The 24,076-nt window shown below is 32.9% G+C and overlaps 1 protein-coding gene across 1 annotated transcript; it reads right to left on the reverse strand.

Annotated features, from left to right (window-relative positions):
* Window positions 1-19,614: 19,614 nt before the first annotated feature.
* LOC120357270 (putative nuclease HARBI1) lies at window positions 19,615-21,844 on the reverse strand. The gene is made up of 3 exons (XM_039447399.1): window positions 21,231-21,844; window positions 20,793-20,937; window positions 19,615-20,071 (listed from the first exon to the last, which is right to left on the reverse strand). The coding sequence occupies exons 1-3, from the start codon at window positions 21,399-21,401 to the stop codon at window positions 19,632-19,634; spliced, it is 756 nt and encodes a 251-aa protein (XP_039303333.1). The 5' UTR covers window positions 21,402-21,844; the 3' UTR covers window positions 19,615-19,631.
* Between the last annotated feature and the right edge of the window lie 2,232 nt (window positions 21,845-24,076).

Consider the following 24,076-nt stretch of genomic DNA (forward strand, 5'->3'; position numbering starts at 1 on the left):
GGTTTCCATTTAGTAACAATATATATGTTACGTAAAATAAATTTTATATCCAACTAAATAAATGGTTACAAACTATAATTTATTTATTTATATATAATTTTCAAATGCTGAACCAAATCTTTTAACATTCTTTTTAAATAAAAGATCATGTACATATATATATATGTGTGCGTGCGTGCGTGCGTGCGTGCGTGCGTGCGTGCGTGCGTGCGTGCGTGCGTGCGTGCCTAACATAACGTATTAAAATTTAGTTTACAATTCATTAGTTTTAATTAAATTTAATAAAAAAAATATATTATCTTACTCTTTCTCTTAAACATATATGTTATAAATGTTCATGTATTTTTATAACTTTTTTTTGTTTTTTTACAGCACATTGGTGATGAATACCTCCAAGTACCGGAAGTAGTGATAGTTATACATACATACGTGCATATGCGCGCGCGCGCACACGCACGCACGCGCGCGCGCACACGCACACAACACACACACGCGTGCGCGCGCGTATGAGTATGTATGTTGTGACGTGACATCCCGTTTGGCTGTCCGTCACAGGGATCGTAAGATCCGAACGAGGAGCGCACGCTGCGCCTCTACGTCTTCTCGGCTCGGAGACGGACGTGTCGGCGAGTGCGCTTACAATTTCGCGTCTTTGTTTTGTGTGCGCGTGTCCGTCCGTTAATTTTAGCGACGTTTTGCGGATCGGCGCACAGTGGGTCGAACAGTATGAAAACGCGGACATGAGCTTAAAAAAAAATTTTTTTTTATCAAGTTTGTAATTTCATATTTTGTTACTTGAAATGTCATAGAAATAGTATGTAACCTTCATTTTCAAAAATATTGTTATAATTTATGCGTAAAATAACCATAACTCTTATGAATTAAACAGTTCTGGATTTCCATGAATTTAATTGTCTATTTTCAAGGTAGAATATTTCTTTTCCCTTCGTACATTATCATATCAACTTTTTTACAGTAAATGTACTATTCTTTGGCTTGAAATTAATTCATATCTGATTAAAGAAATAGCGTAATTTACAATTTGGCAATTAATTTTATAATGTCTAAAAAAAAATTCAAATTATGAAATTATAAGTTAACTTTTACATAAAAATCTTACAATATCTTGAAATCTAACTTGTTTTATTTTATTAAAGGGACATTATACTTCATGAAACGACATGGTTCAGCTGCAATAATTTGCAATCTTGAGAGATACATCCTTTTTTTGTAAAAAGGGTCCCGAAAAAATCTCAACATATACATATTGTTACATCCAGCCTTAAGGAAAGGAAGGCAGGGAAGGATGCAACAAAAACTCTTTTATTCTCGTGACCGCACTAGTGGGACGTGCGGCACGAGCCGAACGCACTTTTGAAGATTCCGAAATTATGCGTCAACGTGTAATGACACGCTTTAACGCCTTTTCAAAATCGTACGATCGTTGGTCCTAATTTGAGTCAGAGAATTCAATCTCTAAAACTCGGGATCGGACCGAGTGTAATCTTTTCGAGTCGGGAGGTTAGTGTGTGAGTACGAGATAGGTTTGATGAAATAAAATTTTACATTGGAGCTTCTTTTAAACTAAAATTTAACATATATTCTGATACTTGAATTTTACATACATAAAGGTTCAAAAAGAATTAGCAAATGAATACATTATCGGTTATTGTTATTTAATAGAAAAAAGAAAACAATATAACAAGGTAATCATTGTTAATTAAGACAGCAGTACGTAATCGGTTGGTTTAATTAAAATACAAAACGATTAGGTAATGATTATTCAGAAGTTTAAAATTTATATACATTGTTTAATATCGAATTATAAAAGTGAACAAAACAAGAAATTAATTAAAGGTTATTGAAGAAATTAGTATTATGCATTATCGCTAGGAGTTATAGTATAAAATAAAAAAATAAAAAACTTAATTCTATTACATTTGTGTAGGAGAAGATGGAATTGATTGATTTCGGTTACGGGAATTGTAATTATGCGTTGAGATTTATATTTTAACTATTAAATCAAATCAAAACCTAAGATTTAAGAATGGAAGTAGAACATTTCATTTACATAGAGATTTAAGAAATATTTAGAGGGAAAGTCGGGAATTGTCTAAAATGAGAATTGCTGTATTAATCCGAAATAAAAATAATAATATTGGGAACAAGGAGCTGGGACATGAACGCTGTGATTGCTCATTAGCGATTGATTCCTGGCGAGTTGAATGGAAAATTGAAGTAAAACCAAAAAAGAGAAAAAAAGAAAAAACTTACTTATTAGTTAGACAAGAAGAGAAAGGGAAGAACTATGGAAATCTGCGGGTTGAAAGGTGCTTGACGCAGCGCAGGCTGTCCGCTCTGGGGATGCTTCAACGGTGGGCTGCTCGGAGTTTTAATGTATGTGATTCTTAAGCACAGATTCTAAGTTTAAAACGATTTTGAAAATAACGCGCACAGCTTCGACACGTGCAACGCGTGGATGTGAGTGCGAACTTGAACTTTGAATTTTTTGAATGAAAAATGAATGAATCAATGAATCAGTGAATGCTCGAGCCGTTCGAAGCTGCGTATTTTATAGGGCTTAGGAAAAGGGCGTGAGATTAGTTTAGTGGGTGAGATGAGGATTTGATTGGGTAAAGCCTTTTGAGCTTTTTCCCCTTCTTTGGAGATTCCTTGTTGTCGAAATTTCGAGCTTATTCGTTGGGTAGTTCACCAACGCTCACTACCAATCATCTTCTCGGATGATCTCTCGTTGGCTAATTTTCCATCTTCTCCCGATTTTTCTTAACTCTAAGAGGGGCGAGCAGTTGCATCACCCAATCGCTTAAGGGATTCGTTATCTTACGGTTTCTCTTCTTGGAACGTTCGGTCCCGATTTTTTATATCGCCGCGTCCGTTTATTTGGGACTCGCTTTTCATATGAATCATCTTTCCGTTCGTGATGAAACGTAGGTTCGAACAAACAAAGCCGGGTTATAAATTTTGATTTTATAGTTTTATAGTTTCCGTCCGGCGTCGCGACTCAATCTTATCTCCGATTGTTGCCAGATTTTAATAACGTTTAGATTTTTTCTCTTTCGAGTCCAGGCTTTGTTCGTCCATATGAATTATTAAATAAGCATCGTTGCTTGTAATTTTGTCGTCGCACGATTTCTCCTTTTTTTGCTTCTATTTATTGCTCCGGATGTAATATGTGGCCATTATATATATATATATATATATATATATATATATATATATATATATATTCCGAGAACAATGTTTGATTTTTTTTTTTTTATAATAGCCGGGTGATAGTGTTATTTGTAAAAGAGAAATCGTGGAGTTCCGGGTATAAGTTTTGTAAATTTTACAGACAATCCCTTAGCATAATTTATATAATGGATGCGAAAAGGGAAATCGTGAAATCCTCCGGATGTAACAATATATTTCGGCTTTAAATCACTAATATGTTTATAATACGAGCGTCAAAAGTTTATTAATATACATATACGTTTTGAATTATAAATATTAATGTGTTACTAAAAATATTAAAGATTATTTTGAGATATTATAAATAAATAAATTATTTCATCGTAGTACTGACACTTTACTATTAATCATAGTAAATAACATTTCATAATTTATTATTATATTTTTGCATTTTGTGGGTAACAAATTCATAATTTTATTTTACATTCTTTTGTATTCTTTTCTCGTAATTGTCACATTTTCATGTATAAATTTGAATTTATTGATCAACAGTAACGAGTTTACCGAGCATTTAAATTTGCCGTACGTCAAAATCATTCACTAATTTGATGGGAATGAAACTACTCCTGACAATAGAATCATTCTGTACGTTTTTATTTTGAACATTTTGCTTGTAAGATTTTCGAGTTGAAACTCTATCACAAGTCTTCTTTTTACTCCCGACTGCTGCCAACTTTCGGTTGTTTTTTCTTCTATAAGCCCTTTTATACAAGATGTATACAAACAAAAGAACATCAGTAGCACGATACATGAAGACCGTGCTTGTGTGTGTGAACAAAGTCAAAATAACCATCCCCACCACAGCAATCTTCAAGCTAGAGCCACTAGTGACTAATGGAGGGAATGTTGTGGTGGGAGGAATTGCCAGAGTTGACAACATTGCTTCTGAGGCTCGAGCGTGTTACATCACGAGCTCGAGCAACTGGTATGCAACGCGTGTGCGACAAGACAAGAGAAACAACACGAGATAGAACCTCTCGCTTGCCAAATTCTGCACTAAAATCAGAACTTGATAGCGTTTTTCTGATCTAATGCGTGACTCTTTTATATGTATTTCAGATATTTTATTATATTAGGTGCAAATTTTTTTCGCAACTTTGATTTATTAACTGCTAGATTTCTCTGATTAATATGGCAACATTAACAAATAAAGATTTATTTTTTTTCTTAAAAAATTTAGATTCTACTATAACTTATAAAGAACAATTGTTTGATTTTGTTGTAGAAAGATTAAATATTAATTCTTTAGAATCTGGAAATTCCGAAAAAATAAAAAAATATTTACGATCATTTTGTGCTAACGTTTCTACACGATGGAAGAAATCAAGTAGAACGTTACATTTTACAAAATATAATAATATGTGGCTCAATAAAGAATTTCAAATTCCAAACAGTATAAATTCTGGAAATTTCCATAAATCTGCATGCCCTAATGTAGCACCATCTAAATCTTTTTCTGAAATTACTGAAAGACACAAACGAAGACGAACTGAGAATCTGCGGGAGTCCAATCCAACGGAAGTTCTCCTTTATGCAACACAAAAAAAATTATTAAGCAATGGGTCAACAGACATGGCAAAGATATTGGATTATCTTATAAAAAATCCAAATGAGGCTAAGAGAGTAAGAGATTTTTGTGAAAATAAAATAGAAATCCCTTTATATTCGAAAGAGAAATGTTTATCTTTACTTCTTACTTTAAACCTGTCTAAGTTGCAATATATACATTTAAGAGAAATCTGCGTTGAAAGTGGTACAAATCAATATGTATCATATTATAATATACAACAAGCAAAGTCGGAATGTTATCCGCCAAAAAATAAAATAACAATAACTGATACACTTGCTTCAATTCAAGTACAAACAATTTTAGATCTTACGAGTACAAGATTACTTAGTGTCTGCGAACAAAATTTGGATAACGATCAAAATTTAAAATTAATTTGCAAGTGGGGCTTTGATGGAGCTTTTAGTCAAAGTACTTATAAGCAAAAATTTCAAAATAAAAACGCATCAGACAACTCCATAGTTATGACTAGTTTTGTTCCCATTAAATTAATAAGTGACTGTGACATTATATGGTCAAATCCAAATCCATCTTCAACTCGTTATTGCCGACCAATAAAATTTGAATTCGTTCATGACAATGCGGAAATTACGAAAACAGAATATGAAAGAATGCAAAATGAAATTGTGAATTTGTTACCTACAAAGTGTGGAAATATTACAATAAATTATGAAATGTTGTTCACCATGATTGATGGTAAAGTATGTACAGCTTTATCAAAATCAGCATTATCTTGCTCTTCATGTTACATCTGTGGGGCAAAACCTTCCGAGATGAACAACATCAATAAAATATTGGATAAAAATGTTGATATTGATGCGTATAATTATGGGATATCAAGTCTTCACGCAAGAATTAGCTGCATGGAATTTTTACTCCATATTTCGTACAATTTGCCATTTAAAAAATGGAGTGTACGTGACCCTGTCTTAAAAAAGCAACGAGAAGAAAATAAAAGAAGGATACAGCAAGAATTTAGAAAAGAATTAGGATTGCTTATTGATATCGTTAAACAAGGATCAGGGTCAACTAACGATGGGAATACAGCCAGGCGATTCTTTTCTGAAATACACACAAGTGCTAAAATCACAGAATTAGACGAATCTTTAATAAAAAGATTTTCCGTGATACTACAGGCAATCTCATGCGGAGAGAAAATAAATGCTAGGAAATTTGCTTCATATACTTTCGAAACCGCGAAAAAATTAGTTGAAACCTATGGGTGGTATTACATGACAGCCACCGTACATAAACTCTTAATTCATGGAGAGGCCATAATTTCCAATTTTTCGATCCCCATTGGGCATTTATCAGAAGAGGCAAGTGAAGCGCGAAACAAGGAATTTCGAGAATATAGAAGAACACATTCACATAAAATGGATAGAATAAAAACCAATGAAGACATTTTACATCACCTTTTAATCTAATCTGATCCCGTAATTTCCAATTTAAGACCAAGACACAATGAAAAGAAAAAACAAGATATATTTCCCGAGACACTAGAAATGTTATTATAAATACATGCTCATCTTCTCTTTCTCTATTACACACGCACGCACGCACGCGCGCACACACACACACACACACGCACGCACACACACACACACACACACACACACCATCACAAGGAGGGTTTGAAGTCTTTAAATACTGTGGAGTTGACGAACCACGGGGTCCTTATCCTTGTGGTATGCAAATACACACACACACACACACACACACACACACACACACACCACAAGGAGGGTTTGGAGTCTTTAAATACTGTGGAGTTGACGAACCACGGGGTCCTTATCCTTGTGGTATGCAAACACACACACACACACACACACACAAACACGATATGCAAAAACCGACCGTGCAACCTCCTCGTGGTGCATATTGGATAACACTAATGCCGGCGGTAACTGCTCGTTTATAAAAATTGTTAAAAATTATTGTTTATTGCAATATTACATACAAAATTTATTTAAATTGCTAAGATACACATTTTTGATCATGAATGCATGATCATTTCGCTTTAGTTGTAGTATTTTGTCCCGACGAGTGCAATGTCCGCTTTTTCCTATGTTTCGACCCACTGTGCGGCGGCTAGCGGATATTCATTTTTTGTATCGACGAAGTCTCACCCGGCCAACAGACTGCAAGAAGAAGGACCTACCGCCACTTGAAATCTTCCGGACCGTGCGCAGGATCGCAGTAGCGCGCACGACAGGTGATCTCTCTTCATTTAGTTACATTATCCGTACCGTCGCGCCTGTACGCAACAGTAAGGCCGCTGAATATTGCAGGACGCAAAGAGGAAAGGTCCGACGTAGGGACGTCGACACTCCCCGCAGATCATCGCGTGGGAGACCCCGAACGAGGAGCTGCGAGAAAATGTTCCTGACTTGGTCCCGAGCGCGGAGGCGCCGGATACCGAAGAGTCCGTAGGGATAGCCGTCCGGCCTCGGGAAAACCACAGGAAGAATCGCGAGCTACCCAAAGACACCGACTACCTCAAATTGCGCGCCGCGGCGCGACAGCCTGATTAGAGGGTCGCGAGGACCGCGTAATGAAGCGGAACCAATAGCGCGGCGCGACAAACCCCCGTGCGTGGGGCGAGAGATCCTGGCGTGCCGCCTACCGAATTTCCTCGCGTTATCGATCACTTCGCTGTGGATCGTCGCGTGTGCACCATCCCGAGCCGAGACGACGGGAGCCGTCTTTGAAGACGAGTTACACCCCCGCGCGAGGAGTATTGGGAGCAAGGCCAGCCTCGTGGTAAGACGAACGAGACTTGTGTAAAGCCACCGATTTCGCCGGTCGGATGAGTCGCGCGTGCGATAGCTGCATTTAGAGTTAACGTTCGCCGTAAAATCTTCCGCCGGAATGGGAACACGCCGGTGATTGCGTGCTGTCCGTGTGCTCAGTCGCCGTACGTCTCATCCGATCAAGTTGCGTCCTGATTCTTTTCGGTTCCGTTTATTGAGAGCGTCGCCGACACCACAGCTAAGTCGCGCTAATTGTGTAAGATTCTTATGTGGCGTCTGTAGTAGCGTTTGTATGTGTCTTTGCCTGGCGATCGCGTATTTCCGATCGCATATTTCGTACCTAATTTTGCGTGAAAGGGGAGTGCGTGTGGAGAGTCTCGAGTGTGCGCGGCGTGTTGTCCGCCGCTAATCAAGATGGAATTTTGACTCTCTCCGTTCGGTGAGCTCGCACCGACGACCGCGTGGGATTTTCCGATCGCGCCCGGATTGCGAGACATTGTTGCGGGACTCTGTGAGTCGATGTCAGATATTGGCCGAAATACATTGTTAACTTTTCTGTCATATTGATGTGTTCTATTTAAGTTCCCTCTCTCTCCACTAACGTCCCGCCCGCAGCGAACCACCTCCTCTGCCAATTCCGTGGCTGAGCTATCGGTTAAGAGAGCCCGTTATTGCCCGTGACGAGGTAGAGTAATTTCGTGTTTCTTTTCCCGGCAGGAATCGGGAGATCGGCAACGTTTTGACCTAAGAGTGGCACGCTCGCTCGTGCCTGGCGCCTAATCGTACCGTCTGATTTTGCGCATTTGATGTGAGCAACTTTGCGAACCCCTTGCTACCTAACTAGCGTCACGAGCAATTAACGCAGTTGCACCACGCTCGTGAGTGCGGTCGCAATATATATAATATAAAATGTTTAAAACGGCACACTAATGTTTCTTTCAGAATCTACAGATGAACAAAACGTTGCGTCGAAATACTTCGACAGTCTTTAAAAAAAAGGGAATGCATTATGAATAAAATCATGAAGCAAAGTTAAAATTTGTGCAATTTTTTCCTAATTATACATTGTACGAAATACTTTTAGACATCTCTACTGACTTCGATAAGAGAATGGAATTATCTCAGTTGCACAATTAAACCTTTTTTTATGGAGTCAACAAATTACGAGTTATTTATAATTGCTAATGCGTCTCAACACAATAATTGGCTAAAAAGACCAGCAATTAAAGTTATTGATTCTCTGCCCTAATACGATATTTCGCATCATCTGTCGGACTGTTACAATCATTCAGAATATGTTAACGTATTCATGGACGCTATTCATACCATTACCATGTCGTCGTCCATATTGATAATCGTCGGAAACGAATTGTCTGCTGAACTTTGCCTTTGAACGGGCTTCTTCCTTACGAGTCCGTCTGTGATTAATAAAAGTAAAAGAAGATCACACTCTTCTTTAATTTTTATGGTATCATCTTCGATGAAATTGAAGTAAGTTTTGCAATAATTATTTCCATGTTTCAGAATAAGTTATTATATACAATTATTATGTCAATAAGTTATTTACTAAGCTAGCCTCTCTCTCTCTCTCTTTCTCTAAGTTAATTATAATTAATATCATAAACCAAACATCAATGATGGAATATAATAATAATCAGTAATCAGAAACGTTGAACGTGTCGGTATAAAACATTGATTTTTATCAAAATAATGATTGTTTAATAGTTTGTTCAATATTAATCAAATCACATTATAAAATCAAAAACTGTATTTTTCGTTTGAAAGCGAGAAAATTTCTGTCACTCGTATAAAATGTTAAAAGATTTCCCATATGTTCCATCAATTAGCAAAGATATAGAACAGAGCTATGTCGTACAGTTCTGTGACAATATTTTCAATATCTATGACAATTCTCATTACAAATTTTCTCACGAACATCGGTAGCGACCGTAAATATTGTCATAGAACTGTACGACAGAATTCTCTTCTTTATCTCCGATAACTGATGAACCAACCATAGTCATGGAATATATGGGAAATTTTTTGACATTTTATATGAGTGACAGATCATCTCGTTTTCAAACAAAAAATACGCAATATTTAAGAGAGAGAGAGAGAGAGAGAGAGAGAGAGAGAGAGAGAGAAAGAGAATACGGAGAGAAAGATGTGATTCAGTCAATCTTAGAGAACAGACAGCGGAGAGAGGGGAGAGAAAGAGAGAGAGAGAAAATACGGAGAAAAAGATGTGATTCAGTCAATCTTTAGATGAATACTAACCTTAAGGCCACAAGGCTCCAAAACTCGTAAAAAGTGTCGTAAAAAAATTCGTATGTATGTCTCGAAGTATATATGTCTCCAAGCTCCAGCTTCCTTCCCTGGCAACCGCTCAATTATTATCTCGAAGTCCGAGCTCCGGCTTCTCTGGCAGCCGGAGCTCAAACTTCGATTCAAGACCACAGTCAACCACTCACTTCTCCTTCCGGGATTGCGTGCACGCACAAAATTAAGAAAATGCAAAAGAATCAGAAACGGAAAAACCGGGCCACGTCCACCTGCCGTCAGAAACAGAGAGAAAAAAAGGGTCCAGAAAACAAAACGCGGGAGCCCGCGTCCGTGTCGTTAGCCGCGAGACCCCCGGTCGAGCGCTCCTTCAGCGCCTTCACACCGTGTCCCATTCAGAATGAACGTCCATTGCAGGTGCGCACAGATGTTTTATCTTTGTTGTTTACCGAATGTTAAACAAGGATAAAATGATGTCTGGGTGCACTTAGACATTCATTCTGAATGCAGTAGACTCGCTACAAAGCGCGTTTATTTAAACAATATCATTTTTTTATATATAATTCTCATGCAAAAGATGATGCTGCACTTAGAGTGCGGTGAAAGTCTCGCTACAAATGATTTGGAAGCGTATGATTAACCAATCAGAATATAAAGAATTTTATAAATTGACTAATCAAAAAATGCTTCAAAGCATTATTTGCAGCATCATCGTGACCGTATCCTTAAACGCATGCAGATGATGCACATTAACGCGGGGTTGTAAGATGTTTCAAAGTTTATGTTTCAAAAAAAATCTTTACATTACGTCGCGAATTAACGTTTCAGAAATATCGCATTTGCTACGTTGTTGCGGGGTTTTTGAATGTGTAAAAGTTAACGTTTCAAAGGAAACATTGAAGAAACGTAGAAAACTGAATGTTTCAGAAACATCGTACGTGTAACGTTGAGGCAATGTTTTTAAAATTATAAAAAAACTTTTTATATAAAACGTTACTGTCATGTCACGAAATGTTTCTTTTGTGACGTTCCAAAGAGTCACATTTAAGGAAAATGCAATGTTTTTGACACGTTCCACGGACTAACACAAATCGAACGTTACTTTTAAACATATACAAAATCTGTTATTTAACCTATATATACAAAACGTTACAAATTTGCTAAATTAGAGCGGAAACGTAACGTTCCTTGAAGGTTTCATGTTTAGCGGGAAATATTTACAACTTCTAAAAGATTTCCTTTAACTGTAGATTACACACTAAATCATATATATTCTTTTAAATGCACACATTTTCTAACGTGTTAATCGCGTTAATATGTACCTTAATATTAAATGTAAATTATAACAAACGATTATATGTAGATTTCGAATACCAACTGTTACAAAGGAACTGTGAGTTGTAAAGATTTATATAACTTAATTTTTAATTTTGATTGTTCGGTATTTCACGTCCATCATTGTCTTCTTCGCTGCTTTTTTTCCATTGCTGGCTTTATTTTTATTTTTATCTTTTGACTTTTTACGCGCTGTTTTACTGCCTTTAAAACTTCTTGGACCTCTGCTTTAAATACAATTTTGTTTAATGCTCCCTCAAAAAAGGGGCAGCTCTGTGCTGCATCTGAAGAAAGAAAAATATACGTTATATATATTATGGTTATGTTAACACGTATAGATAAAGACATTATTGCAAGATCAATTCACGGTGTTTTAAGGGAGAACATCACAGTGACGGATTAAAAATTATTGACTTTGGCGTTCAATTATATATATTATTAATAACTTACATTGAACGTTTAATATAATACGAATGAAAAGCTTTTACGTTTCGTACAATATTTTAAAAAAAAAGTTAAAAAATATTTGTTTATCACGAAGATATAAAACATTAATGAAAGCCTATTTTGTGACGTGCATGATTGATATCACGATTTCTCAAATGCCATTGAATCGATCGCTTTCAATTTTTAACAGTATATTTAAAAATAATGTGGCTATCGTTGGATTGTAGCTTATTTTTAAAATATTATATATGTTTCAATAGAATATAGCAGCTATCTAAAATTGATTAGTTACGATTTTCAGAAAACTTTATTTGTTTTTAAGTGTTAAAATAACAACTTGCTGAACGTTGTGCGATTTTTTTGACAAGTTATTCAACACTGAAGCAAACATGAGCTTTTTTGCTTATTATTAAATAACTCGGTGAATAAAAATTGTACAACGCTCAACAAGTACGCAAATTAAAGATTTACGCTTTTAAATGTAGTAAACTAGATTTCTATGAGATTTTTATACGTTACACGCCATGTAACATTGCAAATTTCGTAAAAAAAATTTATTTTTATAATATTCTCTCTCTGATCTCTTTCCTTTTCTGTCTTCCTTATCTTTGATTTTCGTTTTTATTTTAAACTTTTTCCTTTTGTATTTGTTCTTTTTTTCTCCTTTTGATTTTGGTTTTCTTCCCTATCTGTTTCTTTATTCTTTTGATTTCTTGCATGTAAGCCTTTGTTATTACTTATAAAATATAATCTTAACTACTCTCAAAAGTAATATATTTTTTAGAAATAAATATAATAATGACAATGATCCATTGTCTGAATTCGAAAAATTAGACGGAATGGATTTATTAACATGCAGTGATGATTTGGATCAAATAGAACCTTATGATTTAACCGTGTAAATATAGTTTCAAATATTTTCCAGTTTTGACAATCTACAATTATTTATTAAAGGAGAAGAGAGTTATATGGCATGTATTTTCATTTTATTGAATAACTTTGTTTATAATTAATATTTTCTACTGAAACTTAAACGATTACATTCGTCAGAATGTAGTTTGACAGATTCTAGAGTCAAAGTAATGAAATATTTATCATTTAAAACGTGATTTATAAAAATGAAATGCATTGTACCTATAATCGGTGGAAGAAAAAGTGGTTGTAATATGGCTATCCATAAAAATAATTAAAAAAAATTATTTTAGTTTAAAAAAAACACAGTGCCTTGTTAAAAATTATATATTTTTAATTTTTCATTGTTTAGAATTTTTTCGATTTAGAATTTTCCTGAGTTTTAAAACTTTAGAAATACTATTAGAAGTTTTATTAAAAATATCATGTTATTCCTGTTTGATATTAAACAACAAGCATAAAATGATGTCTCTAATGTTTCTAAACACCGCTCTTTAGGATGACAATCGATTTATCGAAGAAATATATCGATATAAAACTTTCGCTTGAAAAACCATATTAACAAAATTCCATGTTATTACTCTAATTTTGTATAACTTGAAATGTATAAGGCCAAAAAAATAACAAAAAAAAACACTCGAGTGTATGTTCCTTCGTATGATAATACACCCAAGTTTAAGAATAATGAGGAAGTGTATGTAATTAAAGATTAAAAATATTCCTTGAAAAAACTTAGAAGTGCTCAAAAGTAGAAATGTCTTATAACAATTGTCAGTCATTATGTACATTAACATCTCTAAAAAACGACGGGCTACTAAACAAATACATCCATAAGCAATTGTTAGATACGTCAACTAATAACAAAAATAATAGTAGTCATATTGTCGATAATAGCCATAATACTCTCTTCTCCTCTAATAAATAAAGATTTGATTAATATATTTAATAAATTATTATTAATAAAATAATTAATATTTCAAAAACTTTTACATTTTTAATTACATTAATTCATAAATTTATTGTTACAAATATAATAATAATATATTATTTAATAATAGGTCTAATGCATCAACCCAATCAATAATTAATATTTTTAAAAACATTTAAAAAAAACGTTAAAAATAATGGGTTAAATGCTCTTTTTCCATTAAAAAAATGTTTATTTTAACGATAACAAAATGTTTTTAAATGTTATAAAATATGTTTTTTAAGTTTTAAAAAAGTTAAAATTATTAAAATCATATCTTTTTTAAAAAGTAAGAAGTTTATTTTTTAATATAGAATTTTTTAATAAAATTTGAAAGCAGTTTTTCAAGTTATAACCGCATCAAATATTACTTATGCTACATCTGTAAATTAATCTCGAGTAATGATCTATGAACATTTCTTATTAATGCAAAAAATAAAAAAAAAACATTGTCTATTGATTGGGAAGCTACTTAAGTTTTAACTCTAATTTGTATTAAAAAAATTAGTCATTAAATCGTTTTAATTATTCCATTATTTTTATAGCGAAATAATCGGATATGTTGATGGTATAGAAGCTCTACGATATGTAGGAGACAAACGACAATACAAATTCTTAAAAAATTTTTTAAACAATGGTTCAAGAAAACGAGTCCAAGTAATAACTTGGAACGATGAAATCGATAGAATAGAACCTCATATAAAATCCAATTATGTAGATGTTTTCATAACATATTTCACATTATTTTTATATACATATGTATACAAATACGATTTACATATATTATATAAGTCTCACAATTGATAAATTATTAAAATTAAATTATTTTATAACAGATTATTCATTTAGACGGTGCACTAGCGCGACCACCAAAATCAGTGCAATTTAATAATTTTAATGTGGCTTACGAATTACAATCAACAAATTCAATCAAATACCAAAATTTCATGTTTGGGAAAATTTAATTTTGAAAATATGACAAACCAGCCGGAATCAAAAAAAATAAATTTTTCAGAAGTGTTAAATACGACAAAAGTCAATAAGTTTCGCAGAATTATTAATTTTTAGAGGAGAAGAGGCAGAGAGTAATATAGCACTCATTTCCATTTTATTGAATAACTTTGTTTATAATTAATATTTTCTATTGAAACTTAAACGATTACATTTCTCAAAGTATTGTTTAACAGATTTTAGAATCAAAATAATGAAATATTTATTATTTAGGGCATAATTCATAAAAATCTAATACACTGTACAATCGGTGGAAGAAAAAAAGTAGTTTTAATATGGCTATATATAGAAATAATTTTTAAAAATTAGTTTATTTTAAAAGAAACATAGTTCTTTGTTATAAAATTATATATTTTTAATTTTCCATTGTTTAGAATTTTCCTAATTTAGAATTTTTCTGCGTTTAAAAACTTTAGAAATACTATTAGAAGTTTCATTAGAAATATTATTTTATCCCTGTTTAACATTAAACAAGAAGCATAAAATGATGTTTCTAATGTATCTAAACAACATCCTCTAGAATGATTGATTTATTAAAGAAATATTTCAATATGAAAATTTTACTTAAAAAAACCATAATAAAAAGCATTCTTGTTCAATTTGTATTGATACAGCAACGGTCAAAATATCTCTCTTTACTACTTTAAAAGTCACGCTGCCTTGGAAAGCGTTCTAACTCATAGTCGATTATTGCGAGAAATATCATCACAGTGGTCGAGTTGGCTAAGGCTGCGTTCGGAAATGCACACCGAGTGCTTCCGAGAATCATTTTATCCTTTTTTAACATTCAGTGAACAACAAAGATAAAACAACACTCCAAGGCACTCGGTGTGTATTCCCGAACGCAGCTTATTGTTAGTAGCGCGCGCCGGTTTTGTTGTAGTATTACTTAAATCGTACCTGTAATTTTTTTTTTTTTAAACTTGAAGAGTTTCACCAGTCGATTTAGAATTTTTTTTTAAATACAGAATCATATTTTCTTTTCTTTGTTTGTGATGCTAATATTTCATGCTTTCGTGAAAGAGTTGCATCAAATTTGTAGTATTTCCGCTGTGTTTTATAATTTTATCACGAAAACAGCATTTTGCTGAAGTATCATTAGGGTAAGTGCACTTATTATTGTGGCGTTTTCTGAAAATCCCAACTTCAATGCATCTTAAAGTAAAAAAAAAATAAAATAAATGAAAAGTTTAAACTTTTTTTTCTTAACGTTTATAAAAAAACTAAAAGAATATATAAATCCCAAATGTATCCCCCGTATCCCAAATAGCGTTGATGAAAAAAATGCATTTTGTAATGCTGATTGGTTCTTATGCTGTGCTTACTTCGTAAGCTACTGTCATCGTGGAGATCGCGTTTTGACAGTTACTAAGAATTATGTGTATATCAAGTAAATTTGTAATTTATAATATCAAAAGCTGTGTATCACGAGCGTAGCGTGAAAAAATGATAGAATGATAGTGAACTAAATACTTATGTGTCAAGTCATTCGCACTTTCACTGAAACGTGAATACCGCAGTAATACGAGTACCAACAACATGCGCATTGCACCTAATTTCGTGAGTAAATTTGATTTACTTATTAAATGTATTCATATTTCCGTCTTTATTTGATTTTAATTTATTTTACTTTTGATTAGGTTAAATATGAAATAATTTTTTTCTATAGATACTCTTTTTTTAACGAGCTATCATCTATTTTCCAAAAACCACGGTAGTAGGGCAGGCCACGATAATAGGTGCACTTACCCTGTTTTGCATAGTGTTTCCATGCAAGATTCGTTTGTTCGATAAGAAGAATCTTCCGTTTGTTTGGAAGGGATTAATCCTTTGAACTTTCAGATAAAATGTCATCGTCAATTTCTCCTTCAATATCTTGAATATCTATTGACAATTTGTTAATGATAAGGTTATAATTTCTATAGTCGTACAAAGTTTTCCAACTAAATTATCCCAGCAAACACAGAATATAGCTGCAACATTGCATTGAAGTAACACGTGAGGTAACAGATGTTACCTCACAATCATGTAAATGCAATTTAAAATGTTATTGGGGTACAATATAACTATTTTATGCAACTGTTGCATTTTTTTTTTATTTTTGTGTAATATTAAAATAACAGCAACATAACGAAACTTAATAACAGATATTATATGTGATCTACATTATATAAAAGTTAAATAGCATTTATGTTGTATTAGATATAACTGTTACATTGAAGTTATATTTAAATTTCAAATAGCTTTCAGTAGCGCCATTTTGCGACACGCGATTCACGTTTGACATTCGACTTATCCGATGTATGTACGCGACGATCCGATATTTCGTGATACGTTCAAATTCCCCATTTAGATATTTTCATTAGAGCCATAATAAATGAGGTTATGTTTTACACTAGAATTGATAATAGAGGTATACACAACTGTCTGTGATAACAATTCAAGTAACAATTAATCTCATAATAGATAATAATATTACTACAATGTCAGAGTAAGTACATATGAAGCAATTAATCATTAATAGTAACGAAGTCAAGCTCGCTTTATTTACGAACATAATCAATGGAAAATTAACGGTCAATAGTGAGTAAATTAAAGTACATTTTTAACGTGTATATATTTCCTTTATTTACGAATATAATTTTTCTGATTATTGTATTAAGTTCGCTAACAATTTCAAACATTTCGATTTCCGTCAAATCTTCTTCAACTGAAAGACATTGTTATGTCCGATTCTATACAATTTACATAATTATGTCATTTACATAATGTTTATTCACTAAAGAAGCTTTCGAAATTGTTAGCGATTTTAATAAAATAATCAGAAGATTTAGTTATATTCATAAATTAAGGAAATATATTAGTATATACATTAAAGATATTAATTTGCTCATTATCGGCCGTTAATTTTTTATTGAAAACAATTCATATATTGCACTTAAATAGTAACTATATATCATAAAAGTGTAGATGCATGTAAGTTTTTATAGCTATACAATTAATATTATTTTTAGAAAGCGAGAAAGAAGTCGCCAAGGGAGGGCCACTGCGCAACAAATAGAGGCCCTCATAAGCTACTTAGAAAAGCACCCTGAAGTTGCATCAGGGAAATTCACAACAATGAACGCCCATGACAGCTTAGAAAAACATTTGCAAGACCTGGCAACGCATTTAAATTCATTGGTTCCTCAAGGCAAAGGAAAGGATGTGAAATCTTGGAAGACTGTGACTATATATAAATATTAATATTTTTACATTTTTAATTTAATTTATAATATCTAATATTTACATTTGTTGCAGACATGGCGTGATCATAAATCAAAAGTATCAGAAAAAGTACAAAAAATAAGGAAGGGAAGGGCGGCTACTGGAAATAATCCGGTCCAGATTATTCTAACAGAGTTAGATAAAAGAATCTTGGGTATAATCGGCAACGATTATATCCAAGGCCTGAGAAATGTACCCGATAGTTTTCCGGAAGAGCATAACGTAAATAAGAAGTACAAAATTTTTTTCTTTTATTGTAATGTTTTACTGTATATGTCTATCTAAAATGATATATTTTGTCTTAAAATTCCAGAATGCTATTGAGGAATTAACTGCAGGCAATGTAACGTTATTAAATGATGCTCCAGCTCCTATTGTCATTGCCGAATTGCCACAGGAGACAAATGGTAAATTTCTTTAATATTAGAAAAAGGTTATACAAATGATGTCATGTAAATAAAGGTAAATAAAAGTTAAAGTTACATAAAAATTTATAAACTTTAGCTTTTACTTTATTTACGTAACTACAATTTATATAATTAAAATGCGCGTACATGGTTGTAAATTTTTCTGAAGCAACTTTTGGATGTTTTTTTATATAATTTAAAGCCTAAATTTATTAAACTTTTTTGGAGAATTCTTTTTATTTAAAAAAAAACTTAGTTATATACATATGTATTGTTATTTTCTAAATTATTCAAGTTTATCTCTTATTTAAATGTTTTAACTTAAATAACTTACCTTGTATATAAATACATGTCATTTATAGCTATGTTTCGACACTACCAGTACTGACAATCTATAATTCATGTTACATATATTATAGATTTTCAGTACTGAAAGTGTACATTGGAACAAGACTTATATATTTCAACATTTTGTCTGTATTCAATGAAATAAGAAAATAATTTTTTTAGCCGAGTTTGATGCAAATGATTTTAATGTAAACATCCCATTTAAGCAAAATTGTCACGAAATACAAGATGCTGCTAATGAAAATGAGATACAAAATGATATTGATGAAAATGAAATTCAATATGAAAATATAACACAAGCTGCCTCAACCTCAACCTCAACATGTATTCCATTACAAGGTAACATATTTAGAATTTTTTTATTTAGATTAATTTTAATGATTGTTAGTTTCAATGAAATGATGTATGTTACATATTATTAATGTTATTGTATTTTTAGAAAACAGAGGACAAAAAAGAAAACGTACAAGGAGTAAGTACATTGTATTATAATTTTGAATAAAGAATAAGCACTCCTAAGATGATCTGCCACGCGCTTTGTTTAGAAGTATTCAGAGATTCGTTGGTAATATATATGAGCAGCAAAAGGGGATAATAGGCGTCGCCAAATAACAAAAATGATCCGAAATATGTAATTAAATCTGTTTTAAATTATAGGTGTACGAACAGAACGTTTGAGTATGCAATTAGCGGATGCAAGAGAAACATTTGAAGATATTGCAAATAAACATGCAGAAGCAATGAAGGTACTTTTTGTAAATTCATATATACGGATTTCAATTTCATTTTATTAGAATAATTTTTTATCTTTACAGACATTGTCAGAAGCAATGCAACTACAGGCAGAAGCTACAAATCAACTTAGTAATGCAATAGATAGGATAGCTAGAAATGAAGAACGACAAACTAAAATACTAGAAATCATTTTCGATTTATTGAATAAAGAGACAACATAAATAATTTTTATCTTTCAACTTCGTTATATATACTTATATATACATATATAGTTTTTAGAAAAATGTAGTTTTTTGTTTTACAATTGCTGTAAAACAAAAAACTACATTTTAATTTTTTTATTCGTAATTCTATTCATTTCTCTCATTATCCCATGCACAATTATAATTAGGAAACCACTCCCGCATAATTTGTTTTTGTATCCGTTGTGCTATTGCTCTAGGTGCTCGACGAGGATTTCCATCTTGTATTTCTGCTTCATCATTGTTTATCTCATCAGGTTCTGCATATTCATTTTGTAAATTTTCTATATCAAATGGTATTCGATAATGTAAACACATGTTATGTAGAACTGCGCATGCATTTACAATCTGCCCTGCTATTTCTGGAGCATACATCAGTACACGTTGGTAAGACAAACATCTCCATGTTTCCTTAAGAACTCCAAAAAATCTCTCCACGATACTTCTTGCTTTGCATAACTTTTCATTATAATGAAATTGTCGACTTTGTTGTGGATAATGTGGCAGTGGTGTTATGAGCCAAGGTTCTAAAGGATATCCTGCATCACCTTCATACATACATACAGAAGACAATATTTAAAAATTATCTTTATACATAAATGCAAAAGACATTTTTTAAAAAAGAACATATATAACGTAAAATTATTAATTAAAATTTTTAATTCTTAAAAAAACCAGTACTCATAACATAGCTCTTAATAAACATTAGTAATTACACAAATTATATAATTATTGCATTAAACGTAATAAGCTAATATAACACGTAAATAATGCGTAGTCTTTATTTTTAATATATCTATATATAAAAATCATTTTACTTTATCAAATGGAAAGATGATTTGCAACTTTAAAATTATAAGTTTAGAAAATTTATTGTCCATAAATATATTATTATATAGTATTATATATTATATATTATGTACGTTATTCATATTATTATATAGTATTATATATTATATATTATGTACGTTATTCATATATATATATATATATATAGTTGTGCACGTGGTTTTGCTGTTTTGTGTGTTTCCGGTAATAATTGAAAAAACGACCCGATGGCAGGAAACGATCTTCTTTTTTAAAATCTCCTTGTGTTGATTTCTTTTATCAGCTGTTCAACATCGGGAGGACACAAAACAGTGAAACTACGGGCACAACAATACACACACGCACACACATTCATGGATATAACATATATAATTTATAATACTATGTAATAAATTATTATATAAATTTTAAAGTTTTTTTATACATTATTAAGATATTTACCAATCAAATAAGTTCTCCTTTCACCATGGTTATAAAAATATTCCATAACATTTCTGATTGGGGAAGAATTCCATATGTAAGCATCATTCCTTGCTCCTGGATATCGTGCGTTAATGTTAAGTATTTTTAAATCTGGATCAACTATCTGTAAAAATTTATATGCAATTATATATATTGATACTATTTGTATTACATAGTGAGAAATAGTTGTTAAGAAAGAACATAACACATTTCGTTTTAAAGAGTTATGAAATAGGCAAAAATCACATATGATTAATCTCATAAGTTCTATTTTTTCTAATATTCATAAAAATAAATATTACAATCTCTTAATAATTTATTATATGTAATATTATATGCTTTTTATTAATGTATTTTACAGTGTATAAAAGTAATTGTAACATAAAATGCAAAAATCTTATTAGTTATAAAACTTACTGCTTGAACATTTAAAGAATGATTTCCGTGATGGTTTACATAAGCTTCCTCATGTATATGTGGTGCAAGTATATTAATGAATGTGCAATCTATTGCACCAATGGCACCAGGAAATGGTTGCGGGGCTAATGCAAACATATTTCCTGCAGTTGTTCTTTCATTTGCCGTCATAGGAAATCTTACCCATTGAAGCAACAAATGTACATTTATTAATAATGCAACTTTTCTTATGCAGCGACTGGCACATGGTTGGCTTACAACCAATTCGCATTGATTACCAGCTGGTCTTTGGTAACTACCATTAGCAAAGAAACCAAGTGCTACCAGTACTTAGATCTCTGGAGATAATGCAGTTATTCGCTGTTTTTGTAAGTGTGGTCTCAGAATGTTAACCATATTCATTACCAATTCCTTATTTACTCTAAATTGAGCAATAAACCCATCATTAGGAAGCTCAAATGGGTTTTGAGCATCTCGCAATATTCTTCTGTCTAATCTTCTTTCTATTCTTCTTATTCTTTCTTCAAGAAAAAGTATATTTATTCCTAAATATCCTTCAGCCATTTTACCTTCAAAAAAGAAAAAATCTTTATAATCTTTTATCAAAAACATACGATTTAGGTTAAGTTACTAATATGATTAGATTACATATAAAGCATATAAATAAGAATGTAAACTTATTTATTTGATTATTTTTATAAATATTTAAAATACGTTGTTTTACTTACCATATTTTGCTGTAACGTTATTTTATTGTGTTCCTCTTAATGATTACTGCTGAACTTTAATTTACTACACAATTTTGTGGTACTCGCAACTCCACTTAGAACATTGCTTATTGGCCGCTACGTCATGTTGTCGCTATTGCTTATCGAGGGGTTCGGTACCCCTCGATATCTTAACGACAAAATTCGGTACTTTATCGACACTTTTATCGACATTTATCGTTACGCTAAGTTACAGAATACCATTTTTCGTTAACGTGTCGATAAGTCCACATAACGATATCCCTAGCTGGTGATATTGTCGTTACGGAGTTACAGGGGATATACCCCACGGTTATAAAGCCAGCTATGCAGCGAATCGTGGCAGTTAGTGGTATGGTGGCATCAGGTGGCAACGAGAACGAGAATAGAAGAGTTCGTCGAGTTAAACGATCAAGAGTGAAACGCAGTTACGATTGCTGATGCAATCTTTTATTTGTGTAAAATCATCCTGTATTTTCATTTATTGTTTCCACTAATAGTAATTTTGTTTAATAGTTTCAGATCGTCCCCCCCCCCTTGGTGATTATTACAGACCAATTCAATCAAAAAAAGAAGAAAAAGAAGAAGTTAGCTTGGCAAAGCGACACTTCAAAATAAATGTAAGTACGACGGGACAGGAGGACAGGGGGGGAGGGGGGCGAGCGCGTTTCAAACGGAATCCCTTGCCTCCTCCCTCGACGACGATCGAAAACTATCGAGGATCGCGAGGACGGATCCAGACGAGCAGATCCGTTCTCGCGATCCTCGATTATTTCCTATCGTCGTCGCGGGGGGAGGCAAGGGATAGTAAGACGTAGTAAGAAAGTACGCAGTAAGAAATTCAACGTGTTGGATTTGCTACTGCGTACGTAAGCGGCTAATTCGCTTACTGCTTAAATTTTTTTTATGTGTCCCAACCTTGACACTGCTTTCCAGCTACGACACAAGTCGACACTGTGTAACGCAGTGTCCATTAGTGTAAGAGAGAACATTTTACTTGTCTTGCTCACACTAATGGACACAGTGTCGACTTGTGTCGTAGCTGGACGATATAATAGCTGGATTGCTATTGTATAGCTGTGTTTGCTGGGATTTATTCTTAATCAAAGATTATTTTTTCTGGCGCTATTCTAAGCATAAAATATTCTTACAATCAGTTACATACTCGAAAGTTCTTTTTTTTGCCTGCGAACATTAGCAAATCTGAACGTTTGTCGATCGATGAGAGAGTCTACATTCTTCATGAACCATCGAAGACAATGTGTTGCAACCTTTCTCTTATCTAATTTACAGGGACACCGAAAATTGAATGATGGGACCGATGGTTCAGCCGGTACGGCTGATTCGACGAGTCCCGCCTCTCTCGATATACATACCACTCCGATCGCGAAACTGAATGGGCGAGATAGGTGAGTAAGAACACTATTTTTTTTCCAAGTATGTATGTACGTATGTACACTCGTTGGAGATGTCCAACTATTGAATAATTTCAGCGGGGTGATCAAGGCGCGGGTAATTAAGAAATCTCAAGTCAAACTATGGAATAACAATTATGGAAAAGGCAAATACTTCTCCATCACGTTAATCGCGAGCGGTGAGATATCGTGTACCGCGTTCCAAGATATGGTAGACAAATTTTTCAACTTGATAGTGGTGAGTGTGCCGTGTGCAGAATCGGACGTCAGCGACGATCGCGCGAATCTCCCGTTTCAACCGTTTCATTTAATTTTACAGGTTGGAAATGTGTATTACGTCTCGCGATGTCATTTGAAGAAAGCTGATAAACGGTTCAATAACACGAAGATAAACGGTTCAATAATTATGAATTGATCGTGCATTCCTTCACGAGGATCGAACCTTGTCACGATCATAACAGCGTTTCAACGATGTGGTTCGATTTCTCTCCTATAAGCAAATTAAAAGCAAAAAAATAAGTGACTTACTGGGTAAGAACGTTATGCTTACGAGAACTAATTTGTAATTCTAATAAATATTAATTTCAGTTTATATTAATATTTGTCGTTTAACGAACAAATGAATAATCTTTATTCGATCCTCTTAGGGTTACGAATCTTTTCTACATCCTCCGCTGTCTCACAT

Source organism: Solenopsis invicta, chromosome 3 (genome assembly GCF_016802725.1).
Source record: "Solenopsis invicta isolate M01_SB chromosome 3, UNIL_Sinv_3.0, whole genome shotgun sequence".
NCBI lineage: Eukaryota > Metazoa > Arthropoda > Insecta > Hymenoptera > Formicidae > Solenopsis > Solenopsis invicta.

Excerpts from the sequence above, each read along its gene's own strand:
- LOC120357270 (XM_039447399.1), bottom strand. The coding sequence starts at position 21,401 with ATGACGGCAAATGAAAGAACAACTGCAGGAAATATGTTTGCATTAGCC. Across the intron at positions 20,938-21,230 it reads ATTCTTTAAATGTTCAAGCA|ATAGTTGATCCAGATTTAAA; the intron begins GTAAGTTTTATA and ends AAATTTTTACAG. Across the intron at positions 20,072-20,792 it reads AAGGAGAACTTATTTGATTG|GTGATGCAGGATATCCTTTA; the intron begins GTAAATATCTTA and ends GTATGTATGAAG.